Source organism: Tiliqua scincoides, chromosome 6 (genome assembly GCF_035046505.1).
Source record: "Tiliqua scincoides isolate rTilSci1 chromosome 6, rTilSci1.hap2, whole genome shotgun sequence".
Lineage (NCBI taxonomy): Eukaryota > Metazoa > Chordata > Lepidosauria > Squamata > Scincidae > Tiliqua > Tiliqua scincoides.
This window is the reverse complement of record NC_089826.1, coordinates 29,869,486-29,893,609: the sequence shown is the minus strand read 5'-3', so window position 1 is coordinate 29,893,609 and position 24,124 is coordinate 29,869,486. Positions and strand designations below refer to the sequence as shown.

Here is a 24,124-nt window from a genome sequence, read left to right as displayed (position 1 = left end):
CACGCTCTGCCTTTGCAAAACCGGAAGTGGAATGCAATCGCTCCGCTTTCACTTTTTAAGCTTTTTGAACTGGTGAGTGCATGCCAGTCCCTGCGCGCCCCCCCCCTTAGCGACACGATCATGGGGGTCGTGTCACTGCCTCTCCCTGCCCCCACCCCTTAAAGGGGCAGAGGCCAAGGGCTCTCAGGCTGGGGTGTCACGACACCCTAGTTTGAGAATCCCTGGTCTATGGGAATAAATAATTTTGAGATCACTATCTTGCCCCACCTTGTGAACTTCCTTTAAGCAACAGACAAGCAGAGATTTGATCACCTTCAGAACTCAAGCAGATGAGACACCGCAGATACTCACCTATTAAGTCGACCCCACAATCATGAAATTTTCTATGACCCTCAGATAAGTCGGGGGTTAAACTTAGAGGGGTGTCTGACTATAGTTTTGTCTGATTTTACCCCAGGCCAGATTCTGAAAAATAACCTACCACTAATTGTTACCTAAGAACTGTAGCCTCTGATTTATTAAAAACATAGTAAAAAATCATAAGATACATTTTTATTCTTTTTAAATTCTGGTGTTCACCACCTTTTTGTAAACACTATCAGTGCACTGTAAACAAAATACCAGTACATCAGTGGTTCCCAACCTGGTATTCATGTACTCCAAGGGACACTCAACAGGTCCTTTAGGGGTACTGTTTACCCCTTTACTTTAGTTCTTTATACCTGAGTATAAAGTACTTTATAGTACTTTAGTTTTTGATACCTGAGGTTGAAATTAGAGATTGCCTACAGAGTCCTTCATCTGTAGAAATCTCTGCAAGAGGGGGCAGTGGCGAATCTCCCCAGTCCTGCACCCCGGGGCAAAGGTCCATGATGGCGCCCCCCACAGGATGTAGTCACCCATCCCCCCACACAAATCCCCCCCACTTACCAGGAGCTCACAGAGCCTCGCGTGACTCCAGGACACATCGGGGAAGTCTCTCTGAGGTTCCCCAATGCTATAAACTGTGCTTCTGTAAAACCCAGAAGCACAGTTTCTGACTTCATCGGAAACCTCAGAGAGGCTTCAGTGGGGTCCTAAAAGCGCACGAGGCTCTGAGCCCAGGGCATTTACCCCATAGAATGAATGGGAGGTCTGCCACTAAGATGAACTGTTGCATTGGATGGGTCCAGGTAAGCTATCTGCCCTTTTCTCAGGAACCTTGATGTCCTAGTATCCTTTTCTGATGCGTAATTGACTTGGTCCTATGCTGTGACACTATGGCCTTAAAATACGTTTTTTATGGAGGCCATCTGGTATGTTTCTTTCCTCCTTCTTATTCATCACTTCCTATATAGCTTGCAGCTTTTTCTTACACATTATGAAAATATGGTATATATATCTGCTGATATATCATATGGACCTTTGGATATAGACAAAGAACTAGGCTTGTAGTAGTCATTTTCTGTAATACTACTGCTTTCATAAAATAATGAAAGGAGCTTAAAACCATGGTAAATAATGGACAAACTAATTAAATTCTCTGTCACTTGTTAAAGCATCTATGAAGGAAAATATGCAAGAGGTGACCTTTTGGTGGGTTCATAATTTTACATGGCAGATCAAATTTATGTTAATGACATTGGTTCCCTTTTTATTCAGTAATGAACATGGTAGTAGAAATGTTTGGTGAAGGCATTTCATAAGCTTGGTGGTTGAAAGCCTGAACAAAATAAAAGGGCAATAATTGTTATCTTTGATTTACCATTGAAGCTCTCCATGGGACAGATGAATGAAAATCCATGTGAGACGGATGAATGACAATATTTCACAGAATCTCTGAGCTCTGGAAATTCCTGAAGCCCAGTTACGACTTCCAAGACAAATTTACAAAATTATGACCATAAAATATACAAAACATATTTTTGACATTCTTTGATATAGCTGATTCCCAGCATGTTTACTCAGAAGCAAGTCCCATTAAGTTTAGTAGTTCTTCCTCCCATGATAATGCGTATAGGATTTGAAGCCTCAATGACTTGAATGTTCGGTTTTTCCCTGGGATTTCTGCTGTTGCCACAACTGTGAAGATATTCTTACCCAGCTGGCCTCACTATTGTTTCTGTCCCTTCATCGACTGCTTCATTCTATCACTAGTGCTATCACCATTTTGATACTATTTTGAACTATTTTGAACATTTTGATACTATTGTTCATGAATTTAGAAATGGTAGTTGTCACAACACCATGTGGATCTCAGTCCTTGCACCTGCTTTATAAGGAGTTTGAAGGTTTGGGTCAGAAATCAGATTGATTTGGGTCCTACTTTGGAACACGTGCTGTTTTTAAGGCCTAGCTATTAGATGTGCTATGCATGAAACAGTGCCAGAGTTGCAACACATAATGCTATAATTGCTGCAGCATGATTCAGTTACTCAGACATCTCCTTGTGTAATGTGTTCAATGTTTTTCACTCTTTTTTAAAAATTGCGTTTGTATCCTGCTCTTCCCTCCAAATGTTTGGAGTGGCATTAGAATTAGATTGAGTGCCAAATATATAGATACAGCACAAAACAGCCAAGGTACTTGCCACTTCAGTGTCACATATCTCCCTCCTGATGGGGCAAAGAGGCACTTTTCAAGTCATGTTCCTCTTATATTTAGCAGGCGGAGAGTAACTGTCCCTTACAAACCCGCACAGTGTCTTATTTTTGTGGCTGTTTGCTGGTGTTCTTCTGCATGATTTTAGATTGTGAGCCCTTTTGGGACAGGGAACCATTCAATTATTTGATTTTTGTAACCGTTTTTTTTGTTGAAAAGCAGTATACAGGTTGAGCCTAATTATCTGTGGATTTTCTTTTCACGAATCTGGCTGAACCTGAATCTTCCAAAGGTAAACAGAACTATGCTCTGGTCACTTTCTGAAGCCCACAGAGGCCAAGCGCATTTTGCTCATAGAGGCAAAAATACTCTACTTCCTGTTTACCATTTTAATGCCTTCAAAAACAGCTTCCCTAACCCTCAGAATACCTTTTAAAGGCATTAAAGCAGCATGTCCAGTTTTCTTCCCAAAACTGGAAGTATTTTTTTTTTGCCTCTGGGAGGCATTCTGAAGCCTGCAGAGGCCGCGGGTGGACATGCGCTCTCTCTGCAGGCTTCAGAAAGCCTTCTGGAGGTGACTGGAAGACAACTCTCGTCGCCTTTGGAGGGTTTAAAGGGGCTTAGCTGTGGTTTTTGGTATCTGCTGGGGGTCCAAGAATGTATCCCCTGCAGATACTGAGATCCCACCTGTATACATAATAATAATAACTCATGCTAATCATATCAGTGTGACCTACAGGGTTGTAGATTTATGCCTGGCCAGCACTTTACATAGACACCCTATGAAATGACCTATAAAATAATCAGTAATTTAATTTTTTATAAAACCTAAATATATATTCCAGAGTAAGTACAAAGAAAAATGTATGGTAAGCCCTGCATTGTTTGTATTAGGTGATCATTTTTTATTAGATTACTTTATCTTTGTTAAAGCAGAAAAAAGCGTTCTTGTTCTACATTCCAAGGCACAGTCTTCTGTATGGCACCCATGGAATTGTCTTGTAACTCAATACTGTAGAGATGGGGTAAAAGTGTAAAATTCTTGTGTCTGTTAAATGGCCTGTGAAAAATGGCAGAGGCAGTGAAAACATTTGGCCTTTTTCTTTGTACTTCTTTATTAAAGCAGTTGGTGGTATTTTGTTTCTGTTTTTAGGAAACTCTAGGAAGAGGCTGATGTGTTCTGTGTGCAATAAGAGGTGTTCCTCAGCTACAAATCTTCAAGAGCATCGAAAGGTCAGTAAAATGAGGGTTGACCCCCAGCAGGTCTTGCCTTGACTGGGTTGTGAGGCCATAGAGTACGGTCACTAGAGAGCTGCTATCCGGCAGCCGTGTTCATGCTCACAAAGACAGAGAAGACTACTGTGTTTGTGATCTGGTGTATTTATTTTCATAGCCACAGTAAATCAAAATTAAAACTAAGGCTACTTTGTTTTTCTGTCTTTCTTTGTTTTGGTCTGCATTTTATGCATCTATTACATTTCCACTTCTCAGCAAAATTCCACAGAACTTATACATATGTTCTAAATCCATTCTACTCAAGTACTCTTCTTGATAAACTATAGGAAGCATTTTTTTTTAAGTGGAAGTCTATCATGTGCTGTTTGTGATAGTAAAGATACTAATCAGCATATGTATTCTGTGAAAAATAATCAAAATATTGAAGAAAGTAAAACTTACTGCTATGATCTTTAAAAATTATGCCAATAGACATGTGTTTGCAGAATGTCTTCTGCTTCTGCCAGTCAAAGAGGTACACAGAACATGTTGGTCCTGCCTCCTGACTCTGGGCATCCTGTTCAACTGATGCCTGGCTTTTGGCCTTGAAGGATTGCACTAGATGCTTTCCCACATTTATTGAAGCCCTTCTCCATATCTCCTTAAGAGACAGAACCATGCTTATTTTTGACAATAAAAAGTGATATTCTGACAGTCCTTTATGCAGATACCAAGTTCTGCTCTTGTGCTGTGTCATCACAGTTTGTGTGTGTATAGCCCTAGTAATAGTTCTACCACATATTATGGCTGAACCTAAACTACATGCCAAAAGAGTTTGATAAGAGTTGCACAATTCTTTTTGGCATGAGCAAGTTGCTCACAAAATGTTTTGGTTGGCACAGCTGCATTGCCTCAGATCTTTGGGATGACATGTGCTGCGTAAGCCAAAAAAACTTTGGGGAGACTGTGGGCCCAATCCTATCCAACTTTCCAGCACTGGTGCAGCTGTAATGCAGCCAGGAGATAAGGGAACAAATGTACCCTTACCTTGAGGAGGCCTCTGTGTCTGCCTCCCCACCAAAGGATGCAGTGCACACCCCATTGGCACGGCTGCACCCGCCCTGGAAAATTGTATAGGATTGGGCCCTGTATCCAACACTGTTAAACACTGTATCCAACACAGTGTTAAAACACTGGAAACATCAGAGTGTCATTGTGGGCGAGTGAAGGGGGCAAGACCGCAGCAGTGTCCACAGCTGGGTGGCATTGCCCCCCCCCCGCAAAAGTACCATTTGGGGTCCAGTCTAAAAATTGACCCTGAAAACCTGGGTTGACTTTTCCGTGGATCAATACAGTAAATAAAGCAGGGACTTATAGGAACTTCTGAGAAGCTTCTGGGAAGTTTAGCAACTGTTTGGTGAAGTGAGAGGTGAGACTGGGCTGAGATGTAGGACACAGAGATGGAGGAGAAAGGAGAAATTTTACTGGTAATTACGTATTCAGAGGCAGCCGTTTTAGCTTCTCCTTCAAACAGGAAGGGAAGTGAAGGCACTTATGGGAATTTTAATCTGTATGAGGGTTACCACTATGAAAGTGCAGCAGTTACTCCTCACAAAGTCTCCTCACATCTCCCATAAGCACCTTCATCCCCCTTCCAATTTGGAGAAGAAGGTAAAATGGCTCCTATTTTCCTCTTTTTGCTGCTGCCTCAGAACAATCCTGGCAAGTCATTTTCAAAAAATTTCACGCCCCCTCAATTTAGCGGACTGGTTCTTAAACACCAGGATGTAATCCTTGTTTCCATTTGAAAGAAAGTCCCAGGCTACAATTCAGTGCACCATTACTTAAGACATTACACCCATGGAAAGCAATGGGTCTACTTGGAAAGCAATGGGTCTTCTGAGTAAATAGGGTTGCAACCATGTGTAGCTCACTTTCTCATGCTCATTCCTTGTTACTTGTCTCTCTACTGTGAATTGAATTGCACACTCCCAGTTATGTGTTTTATGTTGCATGTTATATACAGAGCCTCTGACTTAACACACCAGGCTTCCACAATTAAAGCAGAAACGAGCTATAGCATTAAGATGCAGTGTTGTTGCAGAAATGGCCAATTTCCTATGAAGGGACCAATTGAGGCAATGATGAAAAGTAATCCCAAGATACTTAAAGGATTTAACTTGTTGATAGGAATTATTGCCAAATTTCCACGAGACCAGTGCCCAAGACTTGGAGAAGACCAAAATTTGGTCTTCTCCGTATTGATTACCAGATCATTTGAAAAGCAATAAGCTTGGAACTTCATCAGTAAATGACGCAAACCTGATCTAGACACAGAGAGCAAAACAGCATCGTCAGCATAAAGTAAGATAGGGAGGGGGACACCATTAAGGACAGGTGCAAATCGATCACCATGGGATAGCCAGGAACGTAAGTCAGCCAAAAATAAATCAAATAAAAAAGGGGCTAAAATACAACCCTGACGTACCCCTTTAGTAATATATCCCTGCGGCCCTCCAGATATTCGAAGCTAAAACGCTGAGTCAACTCCTGTATGGAGTTCCCATTTGGATCGAGGCCACGAACAAAGAAGTGGACCAGGTAGTGTCTACCTTTTTTAGATGTATATTGGGTGTGCCAAATCTAATTAGGTTATCGACCATGGCCTTGGAACTTGGGAGTCACCTCCCTTCTACCAAGGCGTGGTCTCTAGCCTTTAAGTATTGGCTGTGCCTCCATCTAAACTCTCAGCCTGATTCTCTTCTATATGAGCTTCTTAATGACTCCTATACCTCTACCTGGTTTAGACTTTTTGAAATTAAACTCAAATCGTTGGATATCACGTTACAATCTCTCGTTGATACCGATATTAACCAGGCTTACTCTATCATTAAGTCCAGACTTTTTGAGGTTGAATCCCAACTTTTGTTTTCCAATATTAATCCCACCTGTTCCCCCCATTATTTTGGCCTTCTCTCATTGTTTGGCTGTACTTCTAATTACTTCCTGGAACGAATCAAGCCAAGTAAGAGGTGAGCTTTTATGCTCGCCAGATTAAATATTTTCCCTTCTGCAGTTCTTGAGGGGAGATTTCACAATGTGCCGTTTGATAGCAGGTTCTGTAAATTTTATTCCTTGGAACCTGATACGATGGTCTATATTTTGTGTTACTGTCCTGGCCTTCGAACATTGCGCAGTACCTTTTTAGACCCAATTTTGTCTGCCCTTTGCGGTTCACCCGATGATCTCTTGTGCTCTCTCCTGGAAGATACCTCTACGGCTATCACTGATTTAGTCACTGATTATTTGCTAGTTGTTACAAGGAAGCTATCTTCATGTGTCCCATTAACTTAAATTTTATGCTGTGGATAGATCCCTGATGTGTAGTCTGTGTTTTTGTGCCATTATATACTGTTTTAATGCCAATAAAGGTTCTTGAAATTGAAATTGAAACACACCAGGCACCTTAAAGAAGGATTTGATTAATGGTTCTACTGGTATGTTGTTTACAGTGCGCTTACTCTGATAGTGTTTACAAAAAGGTTGTGAAGGCCAGAATTTAAAAACTTAATGAATAAAAATGAATCTTATGATCTTTTAGTATATTTTTAATAAATTAGAGACTATACAGTTCTTAGATAACAATTACGGTAGGTTATTTTTCAGCATCTTGTCTGCTGTTATAGCCTGTTATAGACAAAACTATAGTCAGACACCCCCCTAAGTTTAACTCCCAACTTATCTGAGTATCATAGAAAATTTAATGATTTTTGGCTCAGAACCTGCCCTTGACTTATCTGTGAGATCGACTTATTGGAGAGTGTCTGTTATATATCCTGCAATGTAGATGCTATGGTGTTATCCTATTTACCTGTATAATTACTCAGAATTTGCAACAATGGAATGCCTTCACAGGGTTAAATTATTGTACCTAAGCAACTTGGTGAAGTGCTTCTTTCCAAAGCACAATTGGCCCAACTTCCTCCTAACTGGCTAAAACCCTGACATATTTTTAGAAAGGTGGCACCAAAGAATGACAGATCTCTTTCCAATATATACTTGTAATGTTAATTCCCAGGACAAGTCAGCTTTTTAAAATTGTCTTAAGAGTGTGAAAGGTCAGTTCACATTGCTTGGATTAGTGAATATCTTCAGGGGCTTATAGTATTAACTGAGTTCTAAGGGGGGAAAAAGACAATCAGGAAGAGTTACAGTCCGTATGTCAGTTGGTGCCTGACAGGAAGTGCCTAATGTGAGGTTATCCCTAAATGTGACTGAGAAACTCAGAGCAAGGGATGTCTTTACAGTTTTTTAGTTCCAAAGCTGTCTTTTATAGCAGTGGTTCTGAAACTTTTAGCACCAGGACCCACTTTTTAGAATGAGTCTGTCAGGACCCACCGGAAGTGATATCATGACCAGAAGTGACATCATCAAGCAGGAAAATTTTTAACAATCGTACCCACACTTACCCAGGAGTAAGTCCCTGTAAAGCACAGGTAAGTAAAGAAAGTAAAGTAAAGCACATTTATGGCACTTTCAGAGTAAGCAGCACTGGCCCACATCAGTTGGTGCTGGGCCTCCATGTTAAGCATAGGGCACCTCGCTGCTGCCGCAGCCAGGTAAGGCTACCAGGTGATGGCATGTCGTTTCAGGGCAGGAGGAGGGCATAGGGAAGGCAAAACCAGGCAGGGGGAGGTGAGGATTGGACCCAGGTGGGGCCTGGGGACGGCAGAGGAAGTTTCTGCCAGATCCTGTGCTCCATGTTGGGCTGGAAAGCCCAGCTTCACTGTAGAATTCTACAGAAAAAGTAGAATTCTGCGCTGGCAAAATTCACATGTCCAAGGGCAACTCAAGGGCTTGCTAGAGGTCAAAATGCTAACTTACAGCCCACTCCTATCCACACTTTCCTGCGAGTAAGCCCCATTGACTCTAATGGGACTTACCTCTGAGTAGACATGGATAGGATTGGGCTGTCAATCAGTCTTCATATTGAGAAAAGAAAAAAAAGAAGAAATCTTTCTCACTCAAGGCATTCTTTGTGCCCAGCTTATTACTTTGTTTATATGTATGTTCTTTTTAAGGGAGATGGAAGTTGAAGCAGACAATTACGTTAAACACTGACCACGTGACAGGCTTTCAAGTTGCACAAAGGCCCCACCGGAACAAAGAATTCCATAAAAATGTGTTCCTCTTAGAAATATAAAAACCAAACATAAGACTTGTTTGCAACTTTGGCACTCTTTGGAATACACAGATTCCTTGGAAGGCAGTCAATGGCAAGGAAAGGCACATGTAGGAAACACGGTTTTACAGTGCTGTAATATTGGTTTCTAATGTTTGTATGTTCGCCTTGCTTTTAACCTGTAAGTAGCTATGAAAATAATTTTATTAAACTCAGGATAAAAATAGATTAAGCAACAAAATTTGCTTAATTATGTAGTAATATTTGCTATGTAGATTACTTGGCTTAGCTGAACACCAATTTATTTGCATAAACTATTTTTATCCACATTTTAATAAAATTATTTTCAAGGCTGCTTGCAGATTAAAGGCAACAGAACATATAAACCAGGGGTGCTCAATAGTTGGATCGCGATCTACCGGTAGATCGCGAGGCAAAATGAGTAGATCGCGGAGCCCTGTCTGTCCAAACTGTTAATATGTCTGTTTCGTCTAGTGACTAGACGAAACTGACATATTTAGCTGACACTAAACTGACACTGAAACTGACACTTTAGCTGCTCTTCAGGCATGCAGCAACAAAACGGACAAAACTGACTAGACTCTAGTCAGTTTCATCAGTTTCGTGGCGCTGCATGCCGGAAGAGCAGGAGCTAAAGTGGGCGGTGGGGGAGGGGGAGCTGGGCTGCACTGGACTGAGGCGCTTCCTGGGACTCCGTAGCGGAAGGGGGGAGGGGCGGGAGTTTGAGATGGAGTCACTCTGATGGCGGTTGCCGCGGGAGGCCCCGAGTGACCCTCCCCTTCCCTTCCAGTCAGGTTCGGCCCAACCCAGCCCAGCCATGCCCGGCCCAGCTGCCCCTGTAGGAGCCCAGAAGTAAGTGCTGCAGCCGCTGCCGCTCTCGGTTGGGGCTGACAGGTGAGGCGACCCCCTTGGCTCCCTCTGCCGCTGCAGGAGGAGGGCCGGTGGGAGCAGTGTCTCCCCCGCCTGCCGCCTGCATGCACAGCCCCTCTCCATGGAAACAGGGAAGCCCCCCGCCCCTTCCGAGGAGGACCTGCGATGCCTCCCTCTCCCTGCTGGTCTCAGGGCGCAGCCACAAAGAGTTTGGGGGGGCGGGGAGTGGGGAGCTCCTCCCCCCGTAGTGCAGCAAGGCTGGGCATGTGCCTCTGGGGGGACCTGTGGCTGCCCCCAGTATGTGGGGTGGGGAGAGAGGAGAGGCCTCCCGTGTGCTTCCTGAAGCATCTGGTGGGCCACTGTGGGGCACAGGAAGCTGAACTTGGTGGACCTCCTCTGACCTGGTCCAGCAGGGGCTCCATACATCAAAGGGGGTGTCTGTCAGACGCTTCCTTCCCCCCTGGTAGATCTCCGGGCCTTGCTGGGTTTCAAAGTAGCTCTCGAGCCAAAAAAGTGTGAGCACCCCGATATAAACATTATATACCAATATTATAGTACCGGGAAACAATTTAAGGAAATAGTGATACAGATAGCAATAAACCATAAAAAAATTATTAATATCCAGCAGATAAAACGAGCACAAGATCCTGTATTTGAAGAACTATTTTTATTTGGCGCCTAAAATTCTTAAAAGTAGACATGATGCACCATGATTTGAGAACGGCATTTCAGAGCCAGGGCATCATTAGGACAGTGGTTCCCAAACATTTTCGTCTCTTGGTTCCCTTGACCTACTGGACCATTGGCTGTGGCTCCCCATTAGGGCTACAATTCTATACATTGTATAGGATGGCAGGTTTTTCACAAGGGTTCCATCGCTCCCCTGGCTGGTTTTTGTGGTTCTCAGGGAGCCATAGCGCACAGTTTGGGAACCGCTACCTTAGGGTACAACCTACATTATTGTTAGACTCCAGTTGAACAATGGGAAGAGTGCAAACAATGAAATTTTTAATGACCCATCACAAGTTGTTTCTTGACCACTGAAATGGGGAGCCAACAGCAGGTCTTCTTCAGTTGCCAGAAACATCCTGCGCACCAAAGAGATGTCACTTCTGAGTTTAGTGTAATTAAAATGAAGTTTAAGAGTCAGAAAAAGAAGACGAATTTAAGAAGTGGAATAAACTGCTATGTAAATATCATACCATATCTATGTTAAAAAAAACGCTTTATGTGTACAGAAGGAATGCCTTTTTGGAGGTCTCCATAAATGCCAGAATAGTCTCATTAATGTTGATACAATTGTTTCCAAATAAGTGGGATATAGACTGTGGCCTCTGTAGTACGTTTTGCTCGCTAAAGTGAACTTTTAATTTTGGAGACATGTGGTTGTTCAGCAAGGGATAATTAAGGAAAGAAATATATCCAGGAGTATTAGCATAGCTCCAAGCTAAGGAATAATTACAATCTGTTTGAAATGTTCTTTTATAGCTTAAGATGTGTGAGCTTGTGTAAAACACATACTTAATTATCATTAAATACTCATATTGCAGGTTCATGAGATCTTTGAGTGCCAGGAATGTGACAAGAAATTTATTTCTGCTAACCAGCTAAAACGCCATATGATAACTCATTCAGGTAAAGATGCCTCTTTTGCTTATGAAATCTAGCTTCACATATTACCTTGAATTGTTCTCTTATGGAATGATTTGTATGGGGGTTGGGAATAAACAAAAAAGGGAGGAGTAAACTCTGCTGAGGCTATTGGATAGTTGGTGTCACACTCCAGTTAGGCTGGTATACTTGGATTTAAGATGACTAGTCTATAGACATGAGCAAGTGAGGCAATACAGTCCTAAACACAGCTTTCTCACACTTGCTTCCACTGAAGTGCTCTTGGAGTTGGTTGACACCTAAAATGGTCTTGTTCAAAGGACTGATGTGACTGTTTTGTGGATTGAGGTCTACATGTGTAATCCCAGTATTTTACAATTGATGAACTGTACATTTCTTTTAGAAAAACCAACATTTTTGACATAGTGTCCTTCTTTCCCACATCCCATTACCCACCTTGGACCCTCCTGCCATTTCTTTCCATCATGATAACTTGCCTTAATCAAACTGCTTGTTAAGAATTCTAGCTGAGTCATTGTAGGGGGAGGGATATAATGTGGTACAGAGGTGGCTAGTACAGGGGCTGTTTCCATGAACTGGCACTGTGCTGTATCCCCAGGTAGGAGACTGATGAAGAGAAAGGCGTCAGTCTCTAGGTATCAACAAGAAACTTCTATTTTCTCTAAAGTAGGTCATATCCCACCTCAGGCAGCAGCATACACTTAACACCTCACAGTCATCTTGCCTGGATCTTGATAGATCTGTCAGAAGGAAACCCATAGTATGGGAGACCCCCATATTCACTGATCTCATATCTGCAGATTCACTTATCCGTGGATTGGGTCCACACCTCTTCATGTATCACTTTTGGAGGAGAGTCTGAGCCCAAAAGATGCAGAGGACATCTGTCCCCAGCCTCTGTTGAGCTCAGACTGAGTTTGACAGCTGAAATAATGTGACTTCCAGTTTCATAGAGAAACTGGAAATGTAGTTTTCAATGCCTTATAAAGCTTCAGGAGGCCCGGGGAAGTCCTTATAAGGCATTGAAAACGTCACTTCTGGTTTCTCTGTGAAACCAGAAGTCATGTTATTTCAGCTGCCAAGCTCAGTCTGAGCCCAGCAGAGGCTGGGAACAGGTGTCTTCTGCCTCTGCTGGGCTCAGAAGCCCCTCTGGAGGAAAGGGAAACAGAGTTCCCCTCTTCTCTAGAGGTGGGGTGGCCCTGGACCACAGGGCATTTGCCCATATACACAGTTTTGGCTATCTGTGGAGGGGTTCTGGAATGGAACCCCTGCAGATATGGGGGCACACCTGTCATTGAAAGAGTCACTTTGGGTGCAATCCTAACCCCTTATGTCAGTGTTTTCCAGCACTGGCATAGCAGTGCCAATGGGACATGTGCTGCATCCTGCAGTTGGGTGTCACTCACGGAGGCCACCTCAAAGTAAGGGAATGTTTGCTCCCTTACCTCAAAGCTGCATTGCCCTTATGTCAGTGCTGGAAAGCACTGACATAAGGGTTTAGGATTGCGCCCTTTGTTGTCTAACTTGACTCTGCCCATTATTTCTGTCACATTAAGATCTGATGTTTCCAAAGCTTTCATGAAACAGTTGGAAAAAAATGCAACCAATCCAGTCAAATATGATTTCTTGTTTCCTTTCCAAATGCTCAAAAATACTGTGAATGTTATCTCTGATCCCCCTTTCAATGCATCCTCCAATAAACTGTATCTTGGAGATGTTTAGCCAGCTATTTTTGGTTAGAGTAGCAATGACTTGTGGTGTAGTGCTAGGCTTCATCCAGCCAGTGAAACATAAAAGCTTAGACATACCAAGTTTGGGTTTTAATGGAAACAAATATGTTACGTACATTGTTAATTAAGTTTTAAAACATTTAAACTGTCATGCCCTCTTCCATGTTTGGAGTCTGGCAACAGGCTTTGCCTTCTTTGATGTCATTCTCTTTTGATTTAAGCTAATTAATCAGAGTTTAGTTTTAGCCATGATTGTTGCAAAGAACGTGCCAATTTCTTGAGATGCGCCATGGCTCATCTTTTATGAAGTAACTTAACAGTGGAACATAAAGGTCATTAGATGTCTTTCTAATTGGTTTAATCTTAATTGGGTTGACTTCATTGCTGAAATCTCTCTGAGGAGATGGCTGTCTCTGCCTTTCATCTTCTACCCCTGTATAAACAGTAGATTAAATGTCCCCCCACTCATTTTCTGCAGAAAAACGCCCCTACACCTGCGAGGTTTGCAATAAGTCCTTCAAACGGCTTGATCAAGTGACTGCACACAAAATAATACACAGTGAAGATAAACCCTATAAATGCAAGCTTTGTGGAAAGGGATTTGCCCACAGAAATGTTTACAAGAATCACAAGAAGGTAAAAAAACAAGAAAAAAAAACGAAAAAAAACCCGCCACTCTGCTGTTGTTGTTTACAGCTCTGCCAGCCTTAATTTGCAGCTGTTGCTCATTTTAGTGATGGATCAGTACGCTTTGGCATGCTTAGAAACATGAGCTTCAAATCTTGGAAAATATATTAGCTCGCATTCTATTGTGATAGTCTAGATATCAAGATAATAAACGAGTTTCTGGTTATTGTTTTTTATTAAATCGACCCAAACCAGTTGAATTGATGACCTGCCTGTTTTGATTCGGCTCCTCTTGGAATATTTTATCATTAAAAAAAAATAGCTTTTACAGTTTTCATGTTTGAAACCTACAGTGATGTTGTAGTCCAGCAATTTTCAAACACTGTGCCGTGGCACATTAGTGCGGCACATTAGATGGTCCACAGGTGTTCCGTGGGAGTTTGGGGGAGGTTCATTTATTAATAGGTCCACTGGGAGATGTGAGCCTCCTGCAGGCAATGCAGTGTGCCTTGTCAATTGTCAAAAAACTGATGGTGTGCCTTGACAATTTTAGCACCTTGTCAGTGTGCCATGAGATGGAAAAGGTTGAAAATCAGTGTTGTAGTTCATTCCTTGTTGTTGTCGTCACCAGGAGAAATGCTGAAGCAATACCAAAAAGGTATTGATAACATTTCTGTAAAACATGATTTCGGTAAGAGAAGAAACTTTGCCCTAGAAGTAGTCGCATTCAGCACCCACTGAGAAGAGACTCCTGGCGGTGTGATCTAAGTTCCAATCTGCCTGCCCTAATTTCTGTAATGCCTGTCATTACTTTTGACCCTGGGTTACATTTTCAATGGCATGGCTATACCTTTGACTGCTTCAGAGTTATAGGACTGTAAAAAATTATCTGGCTGGTTTCCTGCTTAGTCTTTGGAACCGTTTTGCTCTTTCCCTCCCCCCAATACTTTGATGAAACAGATATACCAATACTTACATATTTTTCACAGTTTGGCTCATGTTTAATGCCATCTGGGATTTGGCACCGGATCTTTGCACCATCTTTTGTGTTTTCAGTCATAAATCATATGAAAGTAATAATAATAACCAGAATGCTTCTTGCAGGGTGAAACAGTGATGATTGTTTTCTCTAACACAGGCAGGATGCATGAGCCTGCTGAAAGACAGACGAGCTTGCATATATGCCCTGATCATAGCTTACATACGTAACATGCAACTTACAGAGTGGCTACATTTAGGTGAAAATGACTGAGGCTGCAATCCTAACCAACTTTCCAGCACTGACATAAGAACATAAGAACATAAGAACAGCCCCACTGGATCAGGCCATAGGCCCATCTAGTCCAGCTTCCTGTATCTCACAGCGGCCCACCAAATGCCCCAGGGAGCACACCAGATAACAAGAGACCTCATCCTGGTGCTCTCCCCTACATCTGGCATTCTGACTTAACCCATTCCTAAAATCAGGAGGTTGCGCATACACATCATGGCTTGTACCCCATAATGGATTTTTCCTCCAGAAACTCATCCAATCCCCTTTTAAAGGCGTCTAGGCTAGACGCCAGCACCACATCCTGTGGCAAGGAGTTCCACAGACCGACCACGCGCTGAGTAAAGAAATATTTTCTTTTGTCTGTCCTAACCCGCCCAACACTCAATTTTAGTGGATGTCCCCTGGTTCTGGTATTATGTGAGAGTGTAAAGAGCATCTCCCTATCCACTCTGTCCATCCCCTGCATAATTTTGTATGTCTCAATCATGTCCCCCCTCAAGCGTCTCTTTTCTAGGCTGAAGAGGCCCAAACGCCGTAGCCTTTCCTCATAAGGAAGGTGCCCCAGCCCCGTAATCATCTTAGTTGCTCTCTTTTGCACCTTTTCCATTTCCACTATGTCTTTTTTGAGATGCGGCGACCAGAACTGGACACAATACTCCAGGTGTGGCCTTACCATAGATTTGTACAACGGCATTATAATACTAACCGTTTTGTTCTCAATACCCTTCCTAATGATCCCAAGCATAGAATTGGCCTTCTTCACTGCCGCCGCACATTGGGTCGACACTTTCATCGACCTGTCCACCACCACCCCAAGATCTCTCTCCTGATCTGTCACAGACAGCTCAGAACCCATCAGCCTATATCTAAAGTTTTGATTTTTTGCCCCAATGTGCATGACTTTACACTTACTGACATTGAAGCGCATCTGCCATTTTGCTGCCCATTCTGCCAGTCTGGAGAGATCCTTCTGGAGCTCCTCACAAGCACTTCTGGTCTTTACCACTCGGAAAAGTTTGGTGTCATCTGCAAACTTAGCCACTTCACTGCTCAATCCTGTCTCCAGGTCATTTATGAAGAGGTTGAAAAGCACCGGTCCCAGGACAGATCCTTGGGGCACACCGCTTTTCACCTCTCTCCATTGTGAAAATTGCCCATTGACACCCACTCTCTGCTTCCTGGCCTCCAACCAGTTCTCAATCCAGGAGAGGACCTGTCCTCTAATTCCCTGACTGTGGAGTTTTTTCAGTAGCCTTTGGTGAAGGACCGTGTCAAACGCCTTCTGAAAGTCCAGATATATAATGTCCACGGGTTCTCCCGCATCCACATGCCTGTTGACCTTTTCAAAGAATTCTATAAGGTTTGTGAGGCAAGACTTACCCTTACAGAAGCCATGCTGACTCTCCCTCATAAGGGCAATGCAACTCTGAGGTAAGAGAACAAACACGGTCCTACCTTGAGGAGGCCTCTGTGACTGCCCCCCAACTGCAGGATGCAGCACATGACCCACTGACACAGCTATGCCACTGCTGGAAAGTTGGTAAGGTTTGTGCCCTGGGACACATTCTGGGCAGTCCACATTTAAGTTTAAAAATGAATGGGAAAAATACTTTTTTCTTCTGTGCCCTGAAGGAAAATAGCACTCAGATTGCAATCCTATGCACGCTTCCCAAGGACTAACAACCCAATCCTGAACCCGGCGGCGCCCCGATGGGCAGCAGCACCAAAATGGCAACTGCAGCATCCAGTGGACACTGAGGCTATAGCCAAGGTCTCCTCAGGGTAAGGGAGCATTTGTTCCCTTACCCCAGGTAACACCACTGCAGCACCAATGGATCTCCTCACCAGTGCACCCACATTTGAGTGGGTGTAGAGCCAAGGTGACCCTTGCCAGGTCACCCAGCTTGGAAGGACATACAGGATTTGGTGGCAGACTCTGCTGCCATCTCCGCAATCCTTGCGGGCCTGATACTCCCCTTCTTCTGCCCTACCTCTGTCCCATTCCACTGTTTCCCCACCCTGAAAATACAACTGGCCGGCTGGCCGCGCAACACTGAGGCCCAGCGACTACTGGTGCTGGCTCAGCGCCGGCGCTCCCTTCTCCCCCTTTGACACGAACATGCTTTTTGACATGTTCACATCACTTATAGCCAGTGGTATGCATGTACTGCCAGCGAGAGATCCCTCAGGATCGGGCTCTAAGTCCTATTCAATTTATTGGAGCTTATTTTTGAGCAGACATGCATGGGATTATGCTGAAAATCACTGCAGCGTTGCACTGGATCAGTGTGGATTTTGGCCCTCAGAATGCACAGGAGTTTGTTTTGAGAGGCTGCAATTCAGTCACAGATGTATGCCCACAAATGTATTTTTACATATGAGGTGCTGGAACTGAATTATGGTATCTCTGATCCAGAGTTCTAAATCAGAAGAACAGAGACAAACGCTTGCCTTAGATCCTTGAGGCTTGGGTATGAAGCTTGTCAGTGATATTGGTTTAGGTAGATTGGGCTAGAATTTGCTGGGGCTCCGGTTTGCTGGTTCCACCCCCCTCCTCCAGAATTCCCACTGTCTGCCAATGTGTTTTAAATTTAAAAAGAAATGTACATACCCCAAATCTCTGAAATGAACTCATAACTAATATAAGTTAAGTATGTCCAGAGTAATACTCTCTGGATCAGACCAAGGCTCCGCAAAAACCAGCATTCCTTGTAAGAATCCCAAGCAAGCAGCAAACACTAGGGGATTCACTACAAACTGGTCAGTGGTGCACCAAGAGATTGTGGTTCTGTTTTCTTCCCAACTGTGAGGCAGGCTGTTGGTCTGATTGAAGCCCCCACTGCCACTACCACAAATGGAAATTCTACTTGGTCTTCCTTCAGACGTTTGAGATTTTACCAGGGCCAGACACTTTCAGGCATCTATGTATAGCCTTAAGGTCCGAAATTTCACACCACATTTTTCTTGAAATGCATGTAAGAATTGGCATCGACTACACTAAATGAACTGCAGTGGCTCTCACAGAAGCCTGAGACTCTCATATTTCTCTCGTTCTTTCCTTTTAAACTCTTGTGGTTTCAGAGATAAGGCTGAGAAACATGATAGCAATATGAGTTGAAAGCTCAGAAACCAGATGGCAAGGAAAAAGGGACCCAAATACATTTATTTTCTCCCAATGTTCTAAAGCGATTAATTTTAAACCTTGAACTAAAAGGTTATAACTTTTTAATTTTCACATTTGTAGTTAATAATTTGTGGTTAATAATTCTTTAGCAAAAATATCTGCCTGAGACACATTTAACTTAATGATAAAATTGTCTGTTAATTGTGTTGGCTGCATACAAGTGAACTGGGATCCACCCAGTACATGAGCTGAAGACATGACTAGATATTGTGTTCATGGTGTGTTCATGTCTTGTTCATGTGGATGAATGGGCGTGACTCATTTCTACAACAAAAGCACTAATCTTTCCTCCCTTCCCTGCCTTACTTCCCCATATTCCAATGAAAGAAGTGACAGGGAGGGGTGAAGAACAAAATGGGCACATTCATTGCCTGGTGGTTAGAAAGGACCTTTTCTTTCTTTGTTGTATTCTGCCTATTGGTCAGAGTAGATTTACTGGAAAAAAGCAACATATTTTCATGGCACCACCCAAGGCTGGGAAGCCTAGTCAGAAAGAGTCTGTCTCTCTCTCTCCCAGGTTAACAAGGACCTCTGAAATCCAAAGGGCCAAACAGTAGCAAAACTGGGGAAAGTGTGACAACCTGAGACTAAGTGGGTAGTTGGATACAAAATAGAAATAATTTATTGAACGGACTGAAGGAACACAACAGTGGATGTGGAAAGCAATGTGGGAAAGCCAGGCATGATTCAAGCAGCAACCAGGAGATGCTACAATGAGGAAGGGACTGCTGGTAAAGTGGAAAACCTGGTGGATACCAAAATAGTGGATACTGAATCATTGAGCCTATGGGGAAAATGGGGTTCGGTTCCAGAGGACCCTGTTCACCATACGCTCAGTGAACTTTATGAATCTTAACTTGAAGTCTATGGGGCTGGGTGATAGAGAGAACTCATTGACATCTCCAACATCTAATGCTTTCTCCTCCATACTGAATATCCCTCGATATGTTGAAGGTTGCTGGCCCCCTAGCATCCCTCAGGCAGCCTTCCAGAGGCTTCTCATCATTGCCAGGGTAGTTGATGGTTTAGCTGGAATCCCCAAGATGGTGGGGCAAATCCAGAAGTTTCTGTTGGCTGTATACTGTATAGGTGCCTGTTCCTCTCACCCCTGCACAGTGCCAGCACTGCCTTCTGTTCGTGAGGAGGCCACTGTCTCTTCTCCTCCACCCTCCTGCAACCTCTCTCATCCGTGCCTTCTTGTAGCTATGCTGAGCTCACCCCTACCCTGAGTACACTGCCACAGTATTCGCGGATAACAAGAATAAAGTTGCAGATAACTAGAGTAGGTGGCAATTCTGCCCTTTGCACATAAGCAAGTTTGCATAAAAAAAGAACTGACTGCATTTCCAGCCTCCTGGGCATCTCTGCTTGCCTCTTGTCAGGTAGACTGGGGTGCCCAGTCTACTGGCACATGGTTAGGCTCTATTGTTCTCAGGGAAGCCGGACAAGAGTATAGTAAATTTATGCGAAATTATGTGTGTGATCTTTAAGGTGATATTTTGTAATGACACTGAATTCCGAGATGCTCTTCAGTGGTGTTGCCAGTGTGTGTTCTCCCTGGGGTGGGTGTCGCCCCTTCCACTGCCAGACACCCCCATACTCACTGTGCCCAGGTGGTAGCCTGGGCCCACCGGTGCCTGGCATGCAGCACCTGGAAGTAGTTCAGCAGTGAGATCACTGTGTCAGTACATTGCTGCCAAACCACTCCCAGGGAACGCGATTGCGGCCATTCCGACACCAAACGCAGCATGGGCCTCCACTTAGTGGGGGCTAGGGCTGCTGCCTTATGGTTCATTAATTTCAGTTCTTGGCTAGACTGGGAAAGACTTTTCCCACAGACTTTGGAGAGGCGCTTCCATTCATACTGAAGAGTATTAGGCTCCATAGTTCAAACAAAAGCTCCAAAACACATCTAAGAAACCTCGAAGGCTCGGACGATTTTTGCAGCTTAGTTATATATCAGCAGTGGGCATAGTTTGTTCAGGAATGCAAAACCAACACATTTAACAGAAAGCATGTTTTCAAATTGAATGGCTTCAGATATTAAAAAAAATATATCGTGGTTTTTCCAGTGAAATAGTTGCAGTCATTTATTTTAAAAATCTATAATGAAAAACAAGATGTAGGGGTTGTGTCCTTTTGGATGGTCTTTTATAAGCTTTGGGCAGTGGTTGTCTTGACACCCATGGGTAGTTTTTTTATGGATTCTGCATATGATCTAGTGGTGGTGTGCTGGAGAGCCGGAATAAATTAAACTTGGCTGACACAAAGTGTGTGCTTGAACATTTTCCAAGTTTAGGCAGTGTTGCAGTTGTAACTGATGTAGTCTAAGACAGCCCTTTCACAAGTGGACTAGATTTCAGTCAGAGATGACCTGCTCAACCCTTGTGTATTCCACAGAAGTGGTGCTTGGAAGATTAGATGGTTAGCAACTAAAGCTGTGGTTCCCAAACTTTTTAGCACCAGGACCCACTATTTTTAAATGACACACTAACAAGACCCGTCTAGCCTTATGAGACTTTAAAAAAAGTCTCGCCTTACCAGCTGCTCAAGCCTCTGCTTTTGTCCTTTTTACTATGGTGACAGGGCCACATTCCAAAGTGTTTGTTGAGCTGCACGTTCATTGGATCAGGACCATTTTTGTGGCCTTGCATTCCCCTTTGCCTGGCCTTCAATCAGAGCCAAGACACGTTTGCCTACTCATGACAATGTATGTGTGGCTCAGTTTCACTTTCTTTTGGGCTAAATACATTTTCCCTTGTCAGCTTGGAGGGGGGACTTGAGTGTTTTTGGGGGGGTCTATGTTCATTAGATCAGGATCGTTTTGGTGGTGTTGTGTTCCTCTTGGCCTGCCCTTTGAAGACAGAGGCATGTTCACCTACTCATGAGCAAGTGCACATGTAAGGCTCTGTTTCACTTTTCATAGGGCTCAATACATTTTCCATGTCAGCTATTAGCCTGTCAGTCTCAGTTTCATGACCCACCAACAATCAGGTCATGACCCAAGGTGGGTCCTAACCCAGAGTTTGAGAAACAGTGAGAGTCTTGATTGTGCAGCCTTGCACTTTTGTATAATGTAATGCATTGTTGAAAGGCCCTGGATGTTGCTTTCATAGATCTACTCCATAGGCATCAATTTAAGCATTTGTTAAAGGATTGTCTAGTGCAGCGGTCTCCAAACTCAGGACCACTGTGCACTGAAAAACGTTGTGAATGAAGGTTACTGTTCCATGGGGAAGCCTCATATCTTCCTCTCTGATCTCCCCAGTATCTTGCACCAGTTAGCAGTGTCTGCCTGGAAATCCAGGTGCAATGTGTGCTGGGGCAACAGACAGCAGAAGCGGCTGCCCAGCGCACGGTTCTGGAGAGATTGGAGAGGACAGTATGAGGCTGTCCCTCAGAATGGTAAGCTCCACAATGGGGATGGGTTTTCACAGGCTCCGGATCCAGCTTGTGGGCTCCTGATCCAGCTCGTGTAGTTTGGCTAACACTGATCTACTGCATTCAGTTTATTTCCAGTGCATAGAAACCTAGTTGTATTTTGAGATGAGTGAGATGTATGAATGAGTTGTATTTAAGATTAGAATGGATGGTGCTTTTGTAGGTTGCTTTCCTTTGTATGGTAGGGAGTGAAAGCAAGCCTTTCTCCGGTGTCTGCTTAACTGTTACAAAACCAACTTCCCTTGGAGAATGGGCATGTTTTAGGAAGAAAAATCAGGCAGAACCGTGCAGATGATGGTCATTTGCACAGTCTTCTGAATTTTGACCATAATCAATAAAATTCTGACTGTTTCTAATGGATAACTAATTTAACCATTTGAGCTCTCACCTGGAGGCTGATAAAAAGCATTGGATGTTCGGGCAAGCTTGTGCTAAGTCCGTATGGCAAGACCAGTAATTGTCCAGAATGTGGCTTGCTGATATGGAAATTCTGTACACAAACTGACTAGTGTGTGAAGTGAGATTCTTTTATGTGTTACACCCAGTGGCCTCTTTTCAGTGGCCTTGATGTGGCAGCTGTAACCTTTGAATTTGCCTTGATTATTCTTGGGAAGCATCTGTGGTTATGGCCTTCAGCCTAGTCGTTTAGAACTAGAAAAGTTGACTAAAGGCTGTTAAATGGCAAAAATAAGGAAAGGTATACAGGTGTGCCCCCTTATCTGTGGGGGTTCCATTCTGGAATCCCCCACAGATAAGATAGCTGGAATTGCAGACATGGGCAAAGCCTGTCCTTGGGAGGGTGCCCTGCTTCCAGAGGGTGCCCTGGGAGGGTTTCATGGAGAAACCGGAAATGACTTTTTAATGCCTTATAAGGTACTGAGAGGTCCAGGGAAGCCCTGGAGACCCTCTGGAGGCGAAGGGGTAGGATCTTGACTTGCGCTGCTGCTGCTAAGATCTCCCCCGAACTACAGCTAGCACCACCCCCAAACAGCACCCATCTTGCCCTGACATGCTCCTGTTGCCAGCCTGCCTGTTCTGGTGTGTGTTTGGCAACCCGTTGCTACTGTCACAGGGCTTCCCTGCTCCTGCGCTATTGTTAGCTTCGTGATATCAGCTGAGGCCTTATGCTTATGGATCACAAGAGTTGTCAGCATAAGACTACCATGGGACTGAGACATAAAAACAGTTATGCAGACAAGAAATTCCAGTGTCATTAGCCACCCCTTTATGTTCCCAGCATAGGGTCATGGCACTAAATTCTGATTTCACACATCTATCTCCATGTATTCCCCATATTATTTAAAAGGTCCCTTAAGGTGGTATGAGAAACAAGTCAAACAAAGGCTCTTAATTTAAAATCTGGAGTCACACCATTTTTCTGTGCTGTCAGTTTGTTTTTCAGCTTCTGTCCATCCTTTGATCATATTAAACAATCAGAAATTGTCACTTGAAGGATTTCTAAGACTCGAATAACTGATCACCTAAGCAAGCCCAAAGCATGTTTATCAATGGGGATGAGTGCATTTAAAACAGAGTGGGTGTCTATTTCACTCCTGCATGGTACTAGATTAACAGCCCTGGAGACTGAAGCCTTCTATTTATCCACAGAACAGGTACAGCCCAGTCAGCCGCAGTGCAAGCTTCCCCACAGCAAAGTATCATCCAAATGTCTCGTCCCTGTTCTGGAGGATCCACCTGTTAAGGTGAGAGGGTAGTTCAGTCTCTTTATGTCCAGGCATAATTTGGCTTTTCTTATAGCAGCTGCTGTTAAAGAACAAACCAATAGCCCTAAGAATGATGTGTTGGCTAGAAGTTTTCAGATTTTTGTACAGGCCACTCCTATAAAAAGTGGTAACATGTTTTGCATGTAAACCACATGTTAACATATAACCTATGAACCTAGGTTATAAAATATGACACAAAGATCTGCTAGATCAGTGGTTCTCACACATTTAGCACAGGGACCCACTTTTTAGAATGATAATCTGTCAGGGCCCACCGGAAGTGATGCCATGACCAGAAGTGACATCATCAAGCAGGAGAATTTTTAACAATCCTAGGCTGCCATCCTACCCACACATATCCAGGAGTAAGTTCATTTACTATCATTGTTAAAAGAATATACATAGTAGCTTGTTCACAGTACGGAGTCTGTCACATTTCCCCAAATGTGGTCACATACCATGGTAGCATCAAGTCTAATATATTAAAAATAAAATATTGAAGTGAATGGGGACCCACCTGAAATTGGCTCCCAACCCACGTAGTGGTCCCGACCCACAGTTTGAGAAACACTGTCCTAAGTGGAATGGTTCCTCCTGATTTGCCATAAACTAGTAGAAAATGCTGCCAAGGGAGTATGGAATGTG

At 43.5% G+C, this 24,124-nt stretch overlaps 1 protein-coding gene across 4 annotated transcripts in view; it reads left to right on the top strand.

Moving 5' to 3' along the window:
- Positions 1-24,124, top strand: part of PRDM5 (PR/SET domain 5) — a 119,348-nt gene that overhangs the window by 36,530 nt on the left and 58,694 nt on the right. For 3 of the 4 annotated variants that reach the window (XM_066632627.1, XM_066632625.1, XM_066632628.1), the window contains exons 8-10: positions 3,734-3,813; positions 11,419-11,503; positions 13,709-13,866. In XM_066632627.1, the coding sequence (XP_066488724.1) occupies positions 3,734-3,813; positions 11,419-11,503; positions 13,709-13,866 (323 nt within the window). Of the gene's footprint in view, positions 1-3,733; positions 3,814-11,418; positions 11,504-13,708; positions 13,867-23,363; positions 23,459-24,124 lie in introns of all 4 variants that reach the window. The other variant, XM_066632626.1, reaches the window with a different exon arrangement.